Source organism: Anoplopoma fimbria, chromosome 12, assembly GCF_027596085.1.
Source record: "Anoplopoma fimbria isolate UVic2021 breed Golden Eagle Sablefish chromosome 12, Afim_UVic_2022, whole genome shotgun sequence".
In the NCBI taxonomy this organism is placed as follows: domain Eukaryota; kingdom Metazoa; phylum Chordata; class Actinopteri; order Perciformes; family Anoplopomatidae; genus Anoplopoma; species Anoplopoma fimbria.
Genome location: NC_072460.1, coordinates 13,935,805 through 13,951,717, shown reverse-complemented (window position 1 = coordinate 13,951,717; position 15,913 = coordinate 13,935,805). Strand labels below are relative to the sequence as shown.

The following is a 15,913-nucleotide window of genomic DNA, read 5'->3' as shown; positions in this document are numbered from 1 at the left end:
GCCACAGTGAGCAAACAGTTTCCAATTGTGGTCAGTCACACATTTTGGGTCGCTGAGCTGAGGAAAGGAGTGTGATAGGACAGCGTGTGTGAGTGTGCTGTAGAGCGCTGTTTCAGCTCATTGTCTATCGGTTTTACAAATACAATATTTTGTGGTTTTACATATGAAAAGACAGCCAGCAAATATCTGCTGACCACCAAGGCAACAATTTAAGAATGACCAGCACAGAAAATTAAAGACCTAGTGAATTTAGTTCACTATTTTTAAGTTTCAGCTGTTGCAATGTTGTGTCATATTGTTTATTTCATTGGAAATAATATGGAAAATAAGCCATGTGATGCAACTTTGCTGTGTTGCTGAGGGGGACATGCTGAGTTCAGTTTATTTTTCTGTTGTCAGACACGCCTGCCGTGGTAGTTAATGCCATTGTGTATTGTTGTGCTTTGGGAGGGAGGAAAAATAAGGGCAATTTAAACAATTAAATATGCTATATTGGCATTATTGTACCAAGGAAAATGTTGTCAAAGCATCAAGTAAAAATGACGAGTCTGAGAAAAAAAAGATAAACTTGGCTTTACAAAAAGATAAACCCTTTTGTAAAACCAAGAAAAAAAGCTTCAAGGATGAAGGTATATTGCAGTACATTCTTAGCTGTACTAAGCCTGGAATAAACCATTAAATATGCACAAGTTTGTCATGGCTCTGGACGAGTTCCAATGCTTCTCTTCCTCTCCCTTCTTGTGTTTTTTTACCCTGCTGGTCTCAAGGGTTATTATAACAGAGAGGGACATTAGTGTGGGAGAGGAGTCAAGCTTCTCCAGGGGTTGCCATTGATCAGTCTGGCCATCCATACATCAACACACACACACACACACACACACACACACACACACACACGCACACACACACGCACACGCACACACACACACACGCACACACACACACACAATATGAGAGACACAGCATAGGGGGTACAATGTCAATATTAGTTCATAACCATAAGTAATTCATGGAGTAAAGAAAATAAAATGACGTTCTTCCAGCTTTAATACCTTTACTTATGTCCCAAGAGAGAGAGAGAGAAAATATTTGTTTATACTTGTTGTGTATTTTTAACATTTAAAGAATAACTGTTAAAAGATGTGTGGCAGTAGATGAGAAGAGAGGTGGGATGGAGTTGTAAAGATGCCGAAAGCTTTCAGGGAGAATAGAAAACAGGGTCGAGGAAAAAGAAAAAAGCAGTAGTGGTCGAGTGTGTGTGAGTCCCTTCCTCTCAATGCTAATTTTCTTGGCAGGCTCTTAAACGGAATTTTAATTTGCTCTGTGTTTACGATTCATAACGAATGGTGCCATCTCAGAGGCCAATGTAATCTAATTATTAACACAAATGTATGGACGTACATGCACTGATAAGCACACACACACATGCACTGGGAATCCTACATTGTAATCTAATTCATTTGGCAGTCTGAAGTGAATTTCCATTTCTAAATATGCTCTTTGTGAAAAGAACACGATGGGCCTTGGGGAATTACTTAAATATTTATACATACTAAATATGTGATTAATATAGTGTATCTATATGCACCATGGATACATTAGGTAATTTGAAGCAGTCATTTTTTATTGTATATTTTCACTCACCAGACAGGCAAATGCTTTTTTTAAATATGCAATCTATAAATGCATAAACAACAAATAATAACTTAAAATGGGTGATTTAGTCAATTAAGCTGAAACATATTCAGTTTCTTCAAAAATATGAGACCTACAACAAAAAGCATTTATCTCACTGGTAAGTTCATTCACGCATCAGGCCAATACTTTAATAAGACCCGATAAAGGATAATCAGCTCCCGCAGCTGCTTTGCTTACATATTCTCTTGGCGTCAAGTGTGCCTCTACAGAGATTTAATTTTATTTATTTTGTATTATAAAGAGCCAACTTGAACTGTGAAGACTTTGTACAATCAGTACAGAATGCATTCATTGTCTACAATCCCATGAGACGGTCACCTCCACAATAGCTGCTTTTGTTTCCATAACAGTAATTTTAGGTACTGGCTGCCTTATACGTTCAATATAATAAAGCAATGTATTAAATAGTGATGAATCCAAACATGACAGCTCATTCATTCTCATGAAAGACGCTCCCACAGAACACATGACCAAACGTCTCTCCACCTTCCTACAGTGAGTTCCCATAACACTTAAATATTCTGTCTCAGTCTCCACCTGCTTAACTGCCCATAGACATGAATCACACAAAAGAATCAAGATAGCATTATCTTAATATGAGTCTTTGTGGCTTTTAAACATATTCTGGATGAAATAGATCAATGGATTGTGCTCATTCATAGAGTCATTTGTAGATATTTGTGATGCTGAGGAAATGTTATCTTGTGGATCTGTGTGGCAAAAACTATTTCTGGGTAACAAGGTGTCCCAAACCTGGAAGCTTGACATAGAGAACATTTTGGGGATCTTTCTTATTGTCCGAAACAAACTGGCGGGAGAAAACAAAACGAGGAGAGGAGCAGGCTGCTGGCAGAGCTGTGAGCAAATATGTGGAACTGTCAGCTCGGTGACATAATGGCTACTTGCAGGCTACTTGCAGGCTGTCCAATTTCTACCATTGGTTGTGGCTAATCATGGATGTGAAGAGTAAAGCTCTACTGGAGAGGCGTCTTATTTGGCAAAGGAGGTTTATATACAGTATAGGTGGATGGCACAACGTGTGTGTGTGTGTGTGTGTGTGTGTGTGTGTGTGTGTGTGTGTGTGTGTGTGTGTGTGTGTGTGTGTGTGTGTGTGTGTGTGTGTGTGTGTGTGTGTGTGTGTGTGTGTGTGTGTGTGTGTGTGTGTGTGTGTGTGTGTGTGTGTGTGTGTGTGTGTGTGAGACAGTCTCTCCTAGCGAGAGAGAGAGGCCCCCAGTGGTAGGAATGGCATTTGAAAGAAGTACCCGCCGCTGGGACCAAGAGACCTATCTCAAAGCTTTGTGTGTGTCAGCAAAACCGTGCAACACACACATGCACACGCGCACACACACACACACACACACACACACGCACACACACACGCACACACGCACAAACACAGGGCAATCTGCCCATCTGTTAGTCTGTCAGTAGCTTGTCATCATTAGTAAATGGGGTTAACAGCCACTGCTGTGTTAAGAGAGGCAGGGATAACAAGTCCCCATGCCATGGAGAGAGATGGGAGGGGGCTTACAGAGGGGGAGAGACATCGACAGTGTGAGAGAGAGAGACAAGGCAAGAGAGGGAGAACACATAGAAGGTGTAAAATTCTCTGATTTAAGGCCTGTGATTGAGGATAATGGTTTGCTACCCTGCTGAGTTTGCTGTGTGAAAATGGGGTGCTGGAGTGGCTAAGAGAGATTGAGAAAAGGAGCGGTCATTTATGAAATCGCAGTAGGATGAGGTGAGATAGATGGAGAAGATAAGGAGGAGGAGGAAAAGGAAGAAAATGGAGTAGAGCAAAAATGGATAGCTGAAGTATAAGAGAGATTGCTAAGTTAGATAATCGCCATTTAGAAAATAAGAAGAGGGTTGCACTCACCTATTAAAAATGAACTGGATGTTTTTTAAGTGTAGTTTAGCATCATTAGTCTTCTCTCTCTCTCTCTTTCTCTCTCTCTCTCTCTCTCTCTCTCTCTCTCTCTCACTAAACACTGTATGCACTTATTTCTGGGAGTATTGATCAGTTTTCTATCATATCTTTAATGTATTTTACCCTGGAATCCCTTTATGCTCCATGTAAAAGAGTTTGGTTTTTTTTATATCACAAATATAAAAGATTCTATGATCATAAATCTTGGGTCCATCCAACCAACATAAAGCCAAAATATAAAGCCTTCAGGTCTACCAGGCTAAACAACAACAAAAGCAGCAACAAAAGCAGCAGTAGCATGTGCAACAGCCGGTGTGACCATGGCATGATGCTGGTAAAAACATGTCCTTCCTTATTTTTTTACTTTCTCCGTAAGTGAGAATGATGAATGAGGTGAGTGATCGTCAACAAAGGAGTCACAAGAAAACATTAGGGTCCATGTTTTCTGCTCTTGCCTGATAACTTTTAAAGTCATGATGTCCCACTTCTACCTTCTGTTGTGGGAACATGTCAAACCAAGATGAGAAATTACAGTCTGAAATAATGCACTGTCTCGATTATGCCCTCCATTATGTTATTGCAAACCAGAGAGGTCTGAAAAAAAATACTTAAAATGCACTTTAAATATTTAACATATTCAGCACAAATCCATCGCAAAAAAGAACTGTTTTGATTGTTGAAAAATGGAACGTATTGAGATTGATGTTGAGGCACAGTAAAACTACATGACCTCACACTAAGAGCCGAACAGAAGCAGAGACTGCCAGTTTCCCTTTTATCAAATGTGAAATCATTGCTGTTAAAACAGCCTTTTTGACACATTGAGCACTGCATTCTTTTAAAAAAGCCATCGTCCCCAGAATGTGTTTTTGCAATTTTCATATTTTAAAGGTTGATTTGGAGGGTTAAAACCACAACGAGAGCGCAGACAGGATGATTACAGTTCCACTGGGCTTTTCTTTAAAACATGAACAGCAGCAATCAAAACAATTATAATAATCAAACAGTTTTGGACCGGGGGTCTTCGGCGCTCAGTTTCGCACTTCTTCAGTGTTTTTGTCTGTGATTTTAAGACTGTTACTGCCACCTGGCAGCAGTAATGGTTTTTAAAAGTAATAAAAGTTGTCAAATTAACTTTATAGAGTAATACCATGAACAGGCAACGATTCAGCTGACAATTAGAGAATGTGTTAAATAAAGTATGACAGTCTGTTGTAGACATTTACATATCGAGCAGTGCCAAAATAATCACTCAAACATCATAACTCATATTTAGCACATATTTAGTTAACCATATGGTACATATTAAAGAAATGTATTGCCATCTATTAACATAATTTGCTTAATCAAGCGTCAATGAACTTTTATATCCCTCCAGTAAAGTCATCACACCCCAATCTCCTCATTATTCCTCTATGCTCGGCTTAGTGCACTGCCGCTCCTACTAATGCTGAGTCAATTACTGATGCAGGTGATGAACCTAATAAGGGCCGGGAGGTGTGTTCACTCTCTGTGTGTTGATTTTCCTAAGCTGATTGTTGGTCAACAAGATTGCCAAACTTTATACTTAAAAAAACAAAACGAAGCAAGTCAATTAGAGTTGAACAAAGATAGATAGAGGGCGAGGGCAAAAGGAAAAATGAGAGGTATTAGTATCAAACAAAACTAAAACTCTGAAGCCCAATAGCAATCTGTAGAGGCTCCAATTTCAGACTAGGACATGAAAGTGTTGGATGGCATGAATGGCATACTGTTTTTGGATATTCTTCCAGCTTTGCCACATAAAAATGTCACAGTGATCTAGAGAAATTGCACATTTCAAAAAGGTTCTCCCTCTGAGGGAGGAAAAATGTAATCAGCTTGCTATATTATTCAAAATATAGTTTACAAGCAGTTATTGGGGGTTAAAAGTGTAACAGTTAGCAGGTTAGATTATGACATATCTTCCTGAAAGTAAAATGTCGGTTTAAGAGAGGCACAAAGAAAGTCAGAGTATTATCAAATCAAAAACAATTAATTCTCTCAGGGAGAGACACAAATTTCAATTTCATGGCAAACTGGCCATTTATTTGTCACGAGTACAAACTGGACAATTCGGCCTGAAGTTGTTGTTTGCGTAAATGATATGTAAAACCAAAACGGACAGAGATCTTGTTTGGATCATAAAAGTGTGACCTGAGGTGTGGGAATAGAAAAAAGGTTGAAGGGTCACTACGGTGAGTAGATACAGTTCAAGCTGCGGTCACGTGTGGATATTTCTTGTATACAAATGAAAGTCTCTGTCTGATAATGAAGATAAAGCAATGGTGAGGTGATCACCAATTCCTTGTGGGAGTCATTCTCTGGGGCCCATTAATATTGACACCAAATGTTGTTGTAATTTGTGTGATGAGATATCTTTCTGTGGACCAAAGTGTTGGACTGATGGACAGACAGATGGACAGATCAGTCAACCACCATCACAATCCACTGCTAGTGGATCAAAAAGAGAAATAAGAGGACATGAAAAAGAACGATGAGAGGCAGACACACAGTGGGTGAGATATTAGACTGTGCTTTTCACCGAGATGATAATTGGACTGGGCTTTGCAGGATTGCAGCTTTGTCTTTTTCTCATTAACGGAGCAAATTAAGAACTTTTCAAATCTCTGTTAGCCTGTTTAATATATTCAAACTCTGTTTTTCAGTTTGGCTTGACAGTTTGGCTTGACTTTTAAATACTCTTCGGTCAGAGTAGAGTCATTGTTTTCTGCCTTGGTTTTCATTGCCACGCAGTGTGCACCCTTTGTTGTATTATGGGCGGCTCTTTTGTAATGGAAATAGCAGTAACTTCCAACAACTGTGTGTAAAATCAAAAAGCACCCACCAGGCTTTGACTTTTGCAACCATAAGACTTTACAAACATGCACACGTATACTGACAAACACACACAACAACGCAGCAAATTCTACACAAGTGCAAATGCAAGCAAAGCTGGTAGACAGATCGTACCAAATAGGCGCGCACACACGCAGTATTCTTGCACACAGTGCTCTTGACAAGACGTATTGTTTGTCCTTGACATTTTAATGTATTTGATGAAAGGCTGGTATGAAAGGGCCATGTGTTGACATCATCACAAATCTTCAAAAGTCATTTCTTTGTTCCTTCTCTCTTAGTTGACTCAAGGGACTTCTGTGCTCGGGGTGGACTTGTTGTTAATTAACCACACAGCTGTCTGATTGAAGTGTGTGTATATAAATGTGCATACAAAGAGGTAGCTATAGAAGAAGTGAAGGGGCTTCCTACATCTACCCTTCATTAGTATTAAAGCTAATTCTCTCTTGGAATTGCTATATCGTACAGTCAAATCAGTTTATTCAATACGAACATTGGTTGTTTTTCTCTCTTTCAATTACTGAGTTACCATTCTATTCCCTGTGTATTACAGAAGGGCCACAAGAGACTTTACATGCATTTTCTATACAGATCCTCTTCGTGAAGAAAAAGCTGTGGGTCATTAGCAATGCAGTAAGAAACTGGGACTTCCAGATTTGCTATATTTGTGTTGTGCGATGTGTGAGTGTTAGTAAGTAAGCCAAATATGTGTTTTTACAGGGGTGCATGGTTTTGTTTGTGCCAACGTCAGTATGTAAATAAAGACTCTTAATTTGATAGATCTGATTATAAAGTGGTATTTTGTGGCTTATGGCTAGCTGATAATGGTCTCATAATCATGAATTGCTCTTTCATTCATGTTGCCACTTTTTGTTTGTTAATGGGATGGTTGTTTTCTTGGAATCCTTTGGCCGTGACTTACACTTCTGTCCTATCAAGTTTCATTTAAGTGTTATTACTTCTGTAGGGTTAATTATAACAAGCTGTATAGCTGCATTGGTCTACACGTGTTGCCATTTTTGTGACAATTTTCCTGAAACATGCGCAGGTAGATAATCACATCAACAAAGCTCTGATTGTTTTTTGGTTTTTTTTAAACAACACCACAACTATTTGAAAAAACTGAGACTTGGGCAGCAATTCATTGGTCTGGAACCAAGCTAATCTGATAACAAAATGTCCGTCCTTCTCTCTGTCTGTCTGCACACATAATGTTAATGTTTTATACAAGATCACTTGTTGGATTAAATGAGCCTGGTATACTGAAAACAGTATTTCTGTCTCTGTATTCCAGTGCAGGTGAAGGCAGGGACGTGTGAGGTGATCGCTGCCCATCGCTGCTGCAACAAGAACAAGATCGAGGAGAGATCTCAGACAGTCAAATGTTCCTGCTTCCCTGGACAGGTCGCTGGCACCACCCGGGCCATGCCCTCTTGTGTTGATGGTATGTACTACTGTTTGTGTGTACGTATTTGCACCCTCCCACACCTGGTCTAAGTAGTGTGATAAAAAGCCTTTTAAAATGTTTTCATGTTGATTAATACTTTTTCAGTGTATGATGCTGGAGTATAGTGTTAATTCAGGCAAAACACTAATTTTGTCACTTGGATTACCCAGTTGGTACCTACTAGGGGTGTAAAGATTAACCGCCATGTATTGTAAATCCAATACAAACTCTTTCACCAACCGACAAGCAGTTCTGATGGGGTAAACTGTCCCTTTAACTAATTTATGACCTTAACCCAGGTAAACAAGTTAGAAGCATTTTAGCGAAAAAAAAAGGGACTGGCTAAAAAAGAAATCATCAAATCTCATTTATGCAAGTACATAGCGCAACTATTATAACCTGATTGTTTTTCACCATTACTCTCCTGATATGCTCCCAACCTCCTCATATGCTTCATCTTTTGGTATTCCTTATCTGATGTACATGTATGTGTTTGTTAGGGACCAATGGATTAGCTCCCCCTGTCTTGTTGCTGCCTGAATTCTTTAAAAGCTACCTCAAAGAGCGGAGCCTTTTCTGCCAAATTTCATTTTACAACCATTTGCTATAAAAGGTCGATTCCCTCACAAAAGTGTCTCGAACTAGAATATAATTTATACCGCCTGGCCGATCCTGACGCAATAATCCTCACAAATGTGGCACTCAAAAACATAACTAAGTGTTATTAGACCCAGAATTTCTGTAGGAAATTTTTCATTAGATCATACTTCATACATCTGACCATTTTAAACATTTGTTCTGGTGTGTGCCACTCCCCTCTGAAAATTGACATGAAAATTATTAAATGACTGTCGTAAACTTTGATTTGACAGTGAATACACAGTTGTCAATACTCTCTTGGCAGTATGTTTGTATACTGGTAGAGAAAATACTGGTTGCCAGTGTCCTTGTAGCCGCTGAACAGAAGAGAATGGAACCATATTGCAACCGCCGTGTCGGAAAAGATAAACCACTGTGGACGTCCTTAAACTTAAACTAACATTATTTGAACATAAACAGACTCCCAACATGAAACCTGTAGAGAATATCAGAATCTGCTGGAACAGTTTTCTTTCTGGAGCTGCTTTGTTGACAACGAATGAAAGCTTGATTCTGCAGACCAAAATGTGTATTTATGCTTTTACACAGAAATGAGCTTTGTTTCACGGAAGTGCTAACAATTATTCTAGGCTAGAAAATGAACCCGTATACCCAGAAATCCCCCTGGCTACTGTTCCTGTGTCCACAAAATCAGTGTCCTGCACCCGCTGCAGCTATGAGTGGCATTTGATGAAATCACAGACTGCAGTCTCTCTGGCTCTCTTGTTTCTTGCCTTTAGGTTTCATGCTAAAACTCGAAATAATTTAAAAACCATGGTTGTCAGAGATTTATCACCAGTTTAGTTAAGTACAGAAGTATATACAAATAGCACTTGAATACATTTTAAATGCTCACGTCTCTCTCCACTTAGAAAGGGTTTATAAACCATAAAAACTCTTAAATTGCCTGAGGGTATGACATCAATATTGAGCTGACACAAATTCTGACAGACAAAATAATGATGTCTTGATGAAAGTCGGCCTGAGCTTTGTATACTGGGACTGGGACTGGGATCTGCAATATCTCATTACTACGAAATCCCCCTGAATATTCCTCAGACACTACTGCAAAGTTGGACTGTTCAAGAAAAATATCTCAAAGTGTCTCTAATCCCCTGGGAATTATGTCACAGAGCACAGGCTGTTTTCTGCCTAAGTATTTAGTTTCTAAGTTTGAGTGTCAATTACTGAAATCCTTACATGCTAAACATGTTATTACATCTTAGTCTTATTTAGTCTTAAGAGTGACAAATAATTAAAGGATATTAATGAGAACATTGCTCATATATTTTCACATTCAGTCTGTTAGCCTTTACTAAGGTGAGTGTTATTTGCATTTTTTTTCTTTTTGTTGATATTTAATCAGCTTGTTCTTGATGTGTCTGGTCTTTCTAAGCCTTCTACTCTTTTGTGTTTCCTAAAGAAAAAATCTATTAGTTTTTGGGTTTGAATTGTTGTAAACGGATATACTCTAAACCCAAATAGATTACGTCATATCCCAGCTGTCTCACGCATATCTTTGCTCTATTTTTGTCCTTTTTTCCCACATTATTTGAAAATGTAAAGGAACCCTTCTGTGCTGATTAAATCCACATAATCCAATGCCCACACATACAGTAATAACTGTATGTAGTAATGAGCAAAATGAGACAATGTGCAATGGAATCAGACTTAGCAAATAAATCGTGGCATGGAGAATGTGATTTCAACTGAAGCTGCCACTCCACTGAAGAGACGAAGAGTGTTGCAGATGAAAACAGAGATACCATATTTACCTCAAGTTATCCACAGCGTTTCCATTTGTTTGAGATTTGACTGGCAGTCTTTTAATTCCATCATCTGGTTGCAGCCTATTCTTCAGCAATGGTTTAATGGCACCAAAATGGAGAATAAGTGCTTCCGACTAGAGCTTTTAAATCAAGGCTGATCGATCTACAAGAATGATGCTAGTCTCTTCCACACAGTTAGGCATGCGGCTTATTATTAAACAGTGGTATCAGATCGGTACTTGGTATCGGCCGACACCTTAAGCCCAGGTATCACTTTCAGGACCGGGGTTGAAAAAGTCGGATGGGTACAACCTTGTATTAAACAGAAATGAGTGATTAAAGCTCTACTAACAACGGTTTAACTTGATGCGCCCAACTCCAATATTAATTCACATTTTGGTGAAATTCCCAAATACACAGTGTTGAAACACATTAAAGCACTGAAGGAAAACACACCCACAAACATCGAGTCCCTTCTTTACCAAACTAAATATTTTCCGCCCTCTTCTCTCTTCCCCCCCAGCCTCCATTGTAGCTCAGAAGTGGTGGTGTCAGATGCAGCCGTGTATGGATGGTGAAGAGTGTAAGGTTCTCCCAGACCTCACAGGATGGAGCTGCAGCACAGGCAACAAAGTCAAGACCACAAAGGTTGGTATTCACACAATCTCTCCCTCTGTAATATCTCAAATGATCTCTCTCACACTAAGAACACTTTTCTCATCCCTCTCCCACATACATGCATGCACGTACAAGGTCAGACCAACCACCAAGTGACCCACTTCCACCTCGGTCGTGCTATATGTCTCCATCCCCTACTCTTTTCTCTCTTTCCCTCCATATCATTATGTTTCTCACCCAATTTCTCTCCCTTTACTTTCTCATCCTGCCCATCTTGGATCTAACATCAAACCGTCTCTAAAGTAAAACAAGGCCAACAGGAACACTCACACACACACACACACACACACACACACACACACACACACACACACACACACACACACACACACACACACACACACACACACACACACACACACACACACACACAGGCAGAGAGCACATCACAATTCCCTTCACTCCCACTTGCCCTGTTTCCTGGCGTCTGACTGGTATGCCATCTGACTTGATGCAAAAACAACTCACCAAGCAGATACACTAGAGTGGTAATTGTCCTTGGATAGTTTTTACGCTCCTTTTCGCCCATAATACAGTATGTGCGCTTTGTGAATGTGTGTGGTCATACTTGTATTTTCTCACTTTTCAAGTATTTTCAAGTAAGTCCATTTATCTGTGTCTTTATGTGTGTGTGTGTGTGTGTGTGTGTGTGTGTGTGTGTGTGTGTGTGTGTGTGTGTGTGTGTGTGTGTGTGTGTGTGTGTGTGTGTGTAGGTGTGATTGTACATTATAGCCTATATCTCTCTGCTCAGCCCCGGCATGTGTTGGCTTCTCTTCAGTGACTCGACCTGAGCAGACTCTCGGCTGCCTGTCATAGGAGGGAATTTGTGCGGACTCACCTCTTGTCACTGTATGCTTCTGTTTGCTAACCTCCATCCTTCTCTCTGCCTTTTCATCTTCCATTATTCATGGCGGGAGCAGACCTTTGTTTTCTGCCTAAATAATTGATTGAAGGCGTGGTCAGAGGAGGGAGAGTGCATCTCCTTGGGAAAAGAGAGGGATGAGTAAAGCGCAATACAAGCGTGGGCTCCTCTCTTCGCCAATCTCTCTTTCTTTAAAAACCCTTGGAGAATTTGTCCTATACACCTGGCTGATTAAGAATTCCTTCCCGGCTTTTTCATCCACTCACCTCTCATCTAGCAAAGTGGATCTCACACCCTCAAGTTACACTCTCTCCTTCTCAACAGCCCCTTCTCACTTTTTAAAATACTTTTTCTGCTGTGCTGGCCCAAACTCAAATTTGTGTTAGGCTCTTCATAAATGTTACTGAACTTTACACATTAATTTCTCACACCACAGCCAGATAAACAGACAAAGAGATGGAAATAGAAAACGACAGAGTGGTCTTGGAGATTGCAGCGGGCATAATTGAAGAGAGAGGCACACGAGGGTTGATCAGTTATGAAGATGATGTAATTTCTGAATATGTGAGTGCCGTTCTGAAGTTGAATCATATATCTGATCTCATGCATTTAGTCTTATCAAACCAAAAGAGTGCATTCATAATTTCTTGAACGGGATCAAAGCAAACCAGATTCTGTTGAGCATCACTTTATCATTGACTCTGTCGTGGTTTGAAAGAGCACAAATATTTGCTGTCTCTTGCTTTCAGGTCTTTGATCAATGATCTGTGTGTGTGTGTGTGTGTGTGTGTGTGTGTGTGTGTGTGTGTGTGTGTGTGTGTGTGTGTGTGTGTGTGTGTGTGTGTGTGTGTGTGTGTGTGTGTGTTGTGTGTGTGTGTATGTTTACAGTATTTGAGTGTTTTAGCTGATGTGTTTGCCTGATGATAAAAAAAGTGTGATTTTTTTTCTCCTCTGTTGTGGTACGTTGAGGTCAAGATGCGCAAGCATCCAGATCAATAGCATCGAACATTCTCTTATAGTCCCATTAAGACTCGCTCGTAAATTGAAATTGACGCTCGAGTGAGAGAGAATGAGGATGAGAGAGAGAGAGAAGGCAGGGAAAAAGGAAGAAAGAGCTAGAGGGAGATGGATGAGAAAGAAAAAATAACACGTGGAGGCAGGGGCGAAAGGAAGATAAAAGAATATTGGTACTGGTTAGCTGATAAGGAGCTTATGCTTGTGTGTCTGGGTACACAGAGCAGGCAAAAAACACAAAAAAGGGTTTGGCACTCTCCCTCCTTTCCTCCATCCATTCCTGGCTGGGAGAAGAGGAGAGGAGGAGAGGAGGAGGGCAGAGGGAGGAGAGAGGGAGGGAATGGATGACAGCTCGATCAATACCAAATAATATCATATGGATGAGCAGACAGACACGGCCGGGCTGCCAAACCACTGAGCTGTCATACACGGCAAGGCATGTGTGTGTGTGTGTCTGTGTTTGTGTGTGTTTGTGTGTGTGTATGTGTTCATTTGCATACAGTAGATGCACATGCACTGACACATTAACAAAGAGTTAACAAAGGTGTATGTTTGATTTCCTACATAGAAAACTTACGTCAACACTAAACCTATGCAACACACTACAAGCAAAATCAACCTGAAGAGGTCTTTACGCAACATATTCTGAAAGCACTTTCGATAGAAACAATACAAACAGGGAATCAAGACCTGTGTTAAGGTAAATCGATGCAGCTTTTAGATTATCGAAGAATATTTAAATAATAGCTTTCCATAATCTTACTTTGTGTGACTGAGTGAGTCATAAAGAGTGTTTACAATGGAGGACTGTAGGGGACATCTGCCTTTTGGCCATCTGAGCAGCCACTTGTGTAGACTGTTCAAAGTTGTGAAATGATGAAACCGTGGCACTAATGGACCTGGAAAGGCCTCTAGATGTGACACTTGAGCACTGCTTGCGTATTTTTATATTGAGATCTAACTACCTAAATCCGCTTTCTAATTGGGCACAGAAACTGCCACCTACAGGCATATTAAACAGGCAAGGGGATGAACACCTAAAGGGACTTTGAAACACCTTAGAGCATGGAAGCCACAGTGAAGTGCGTGTGTATAGTGAACTGGCATGACAACAAACGCCTGCAGTCTCTTTGATCAGGCACAGGAGTAGATGCCTGAAAGCAATGGGATTGGGCACAGGAAAGGTGGCCTGGAGCCATCGGAGGCAGATACAGTAGAACAGTTTCAGCTCCCAGCTTGGAGGAAACGCTCCTCTGAGCTCTCTCAGTGATTGCTGGCCTTCACACTTTGTTAGCTGGCACCTGGGCCGGACAAAAGACTGAGTCCCTCAACAGGAAATACAGCGGGGATAGCATGTGTTGGAGCTAAGAGGGGAGCCGCTGGGAAACTCAATGAGAAAGAAAGGCAAAAAAAAAGTAGACTTGGGGAGACTGGTGTATTACATGCAGAATGCACTGGCAGTTAGACAGCAATTTGTGTATGTTTGGTCATTGGTTGGTTGAAAATGTCTCCTATTAGCTTGGAATAAACCAAAAGTGATTCCATGAGCAAAGAAAATGGAAAGATGGATAGACGAGATAAAGAAACCATGTGATTAGAGAAGCCGTCTCGACAAAGAGACGAAATTACATGGCAGTGAGCCAGGTGCTGAGAGTGAGGCATTGTGGGCCGACTGCCATAATTCAAGCTGTGTCTAGTTTAGTTTCTTGCCAGAAGAGACAGACACCGTGCTAGCCACGATGTCGGTGCTCCACCAACATGAATCACTTCCCATTATTTCCAAATAGCAGACTGTTCAGCATGGCACTGTGTCATTTCATATGTTCTACCAAAAATTGGCTTTCTGTTTCAGGCTTCATCCTAAATTTGTTTTTTAGGACTATTTTAAGTGACCCACTTTCTTTTCTCCCTGTTTCAGGTGACCCGATAGTCCTGTCCTTCTCAAGAAGAGCAGAAATGGCGTTGGAGTTACTTAAATAGCACAAAGGACCAATCAGTGGTGAGGAAACACACTCAGACAGACTTCTATGAGGAACCAGTAATTGTTAAATTTTTTCTGAGGATATCCAAGATGTGGAGGCTGAAGAGACAGGACTCTAACACCGTCTTCCATCAACTTAAACACTACTGAGTGTCCTTGGTCCCTTACCGCACAGGACCGTATCACCCACAATCCTTTACTGCTTCTACAAACAACAACTTCAACCGAGTGAACAATGTCTGAACAGCACTTGATTAAATGACAAAAAACAACTTTATTTACAACAATCAGTATTCTTCATCTTTCTTCTATGGCTTAGTTGTGTTCCATACGCATACTTGGAATAAAGGGGATCTGGACTTTAGACGGCTATCCTGCATTATGAACGGCACAACAAAAATTGGGGGCTTGAATCCACAATGGCTGTCTCATGTAGTCGGGATGGCACGTTTAAATTTAACTGTGCCACATATGACACACCTGATGCTGTCAAAAAGTTTCTCAGATCTGATACCGAACCTCTCTTTCTTTCAGATCTCACCTCCATAAGAATATTTTACCTTGAATAGTTTGTGGCTTACCACATGCCATTTTTTAAAATGGGGAGACAGTTTGTCAGTCTTCTTCTTTCTTTTGTTTTTTGACAGAGGTCAAAATCCTTTCAGGGTGAGGTTAGACTAATACCAAGTAGATGTTACGGTATATTGAAACATGTAAACGTGTAAAAAATGGTCCATGGAATCAACGGGGCTAAAAATAAAGTGACGCTCTAATGGTTTTAATATCTGTGTTTTTAAACGCCTGTTAACCGCTATTGAGTACATGTGTCAGTATTATATGAAATGAATAAAACCTTTCAAAAGAAAAGATAAATCTTTGCCTTTTGTTTTAGCCCTGAAAATAAATGTTTGTGAAGATTCAACCAACCATTGGAGGTGTAGAGCGATAAGCATGATTGATAACGTAAGTATGAGTTGATTTCCAAGAAACCTTGAGGCATCAGAAAACACAAAATCAT

The 15,913-nt window shown here is 40.3% G+C and overlaps 1 protein-coding gene across 1 annotated transcript in view; it reads left to right on the top strand.

Annotated features, from left to right (window-relative positions):
• Positions 1 to 15,657, top strand: part of LOC129100218 (chemokine-like protein TAFA-3) — a 32,356-nt gene extending 16,699 nt beyond the window's left edge. Inside the window, exons 2-4 of the mRNA XM_054609794.1 lie at positions 7,800 to 7,949; positions 10,884 to 11,008; positions 14,833 to 15,657. Of these exons, the coding sequence (XP_054465769.1) occupies positions 7,800 to 7,949; positions 10,884 to 11,008; positions 14,833 to 14,844 (287 nt within the window). The 3' untranslated portion in view covers positions 14,845 to 15,657. The remainder of the gene's footprint in view (positions 1 to 7,799; positions 7,950 to 10,883; positions 11,009 to 14,832) is intronic.
• The last annotated feature ends 256 nt before the right edge of the window (positions 15,658 to 15,913 follow it).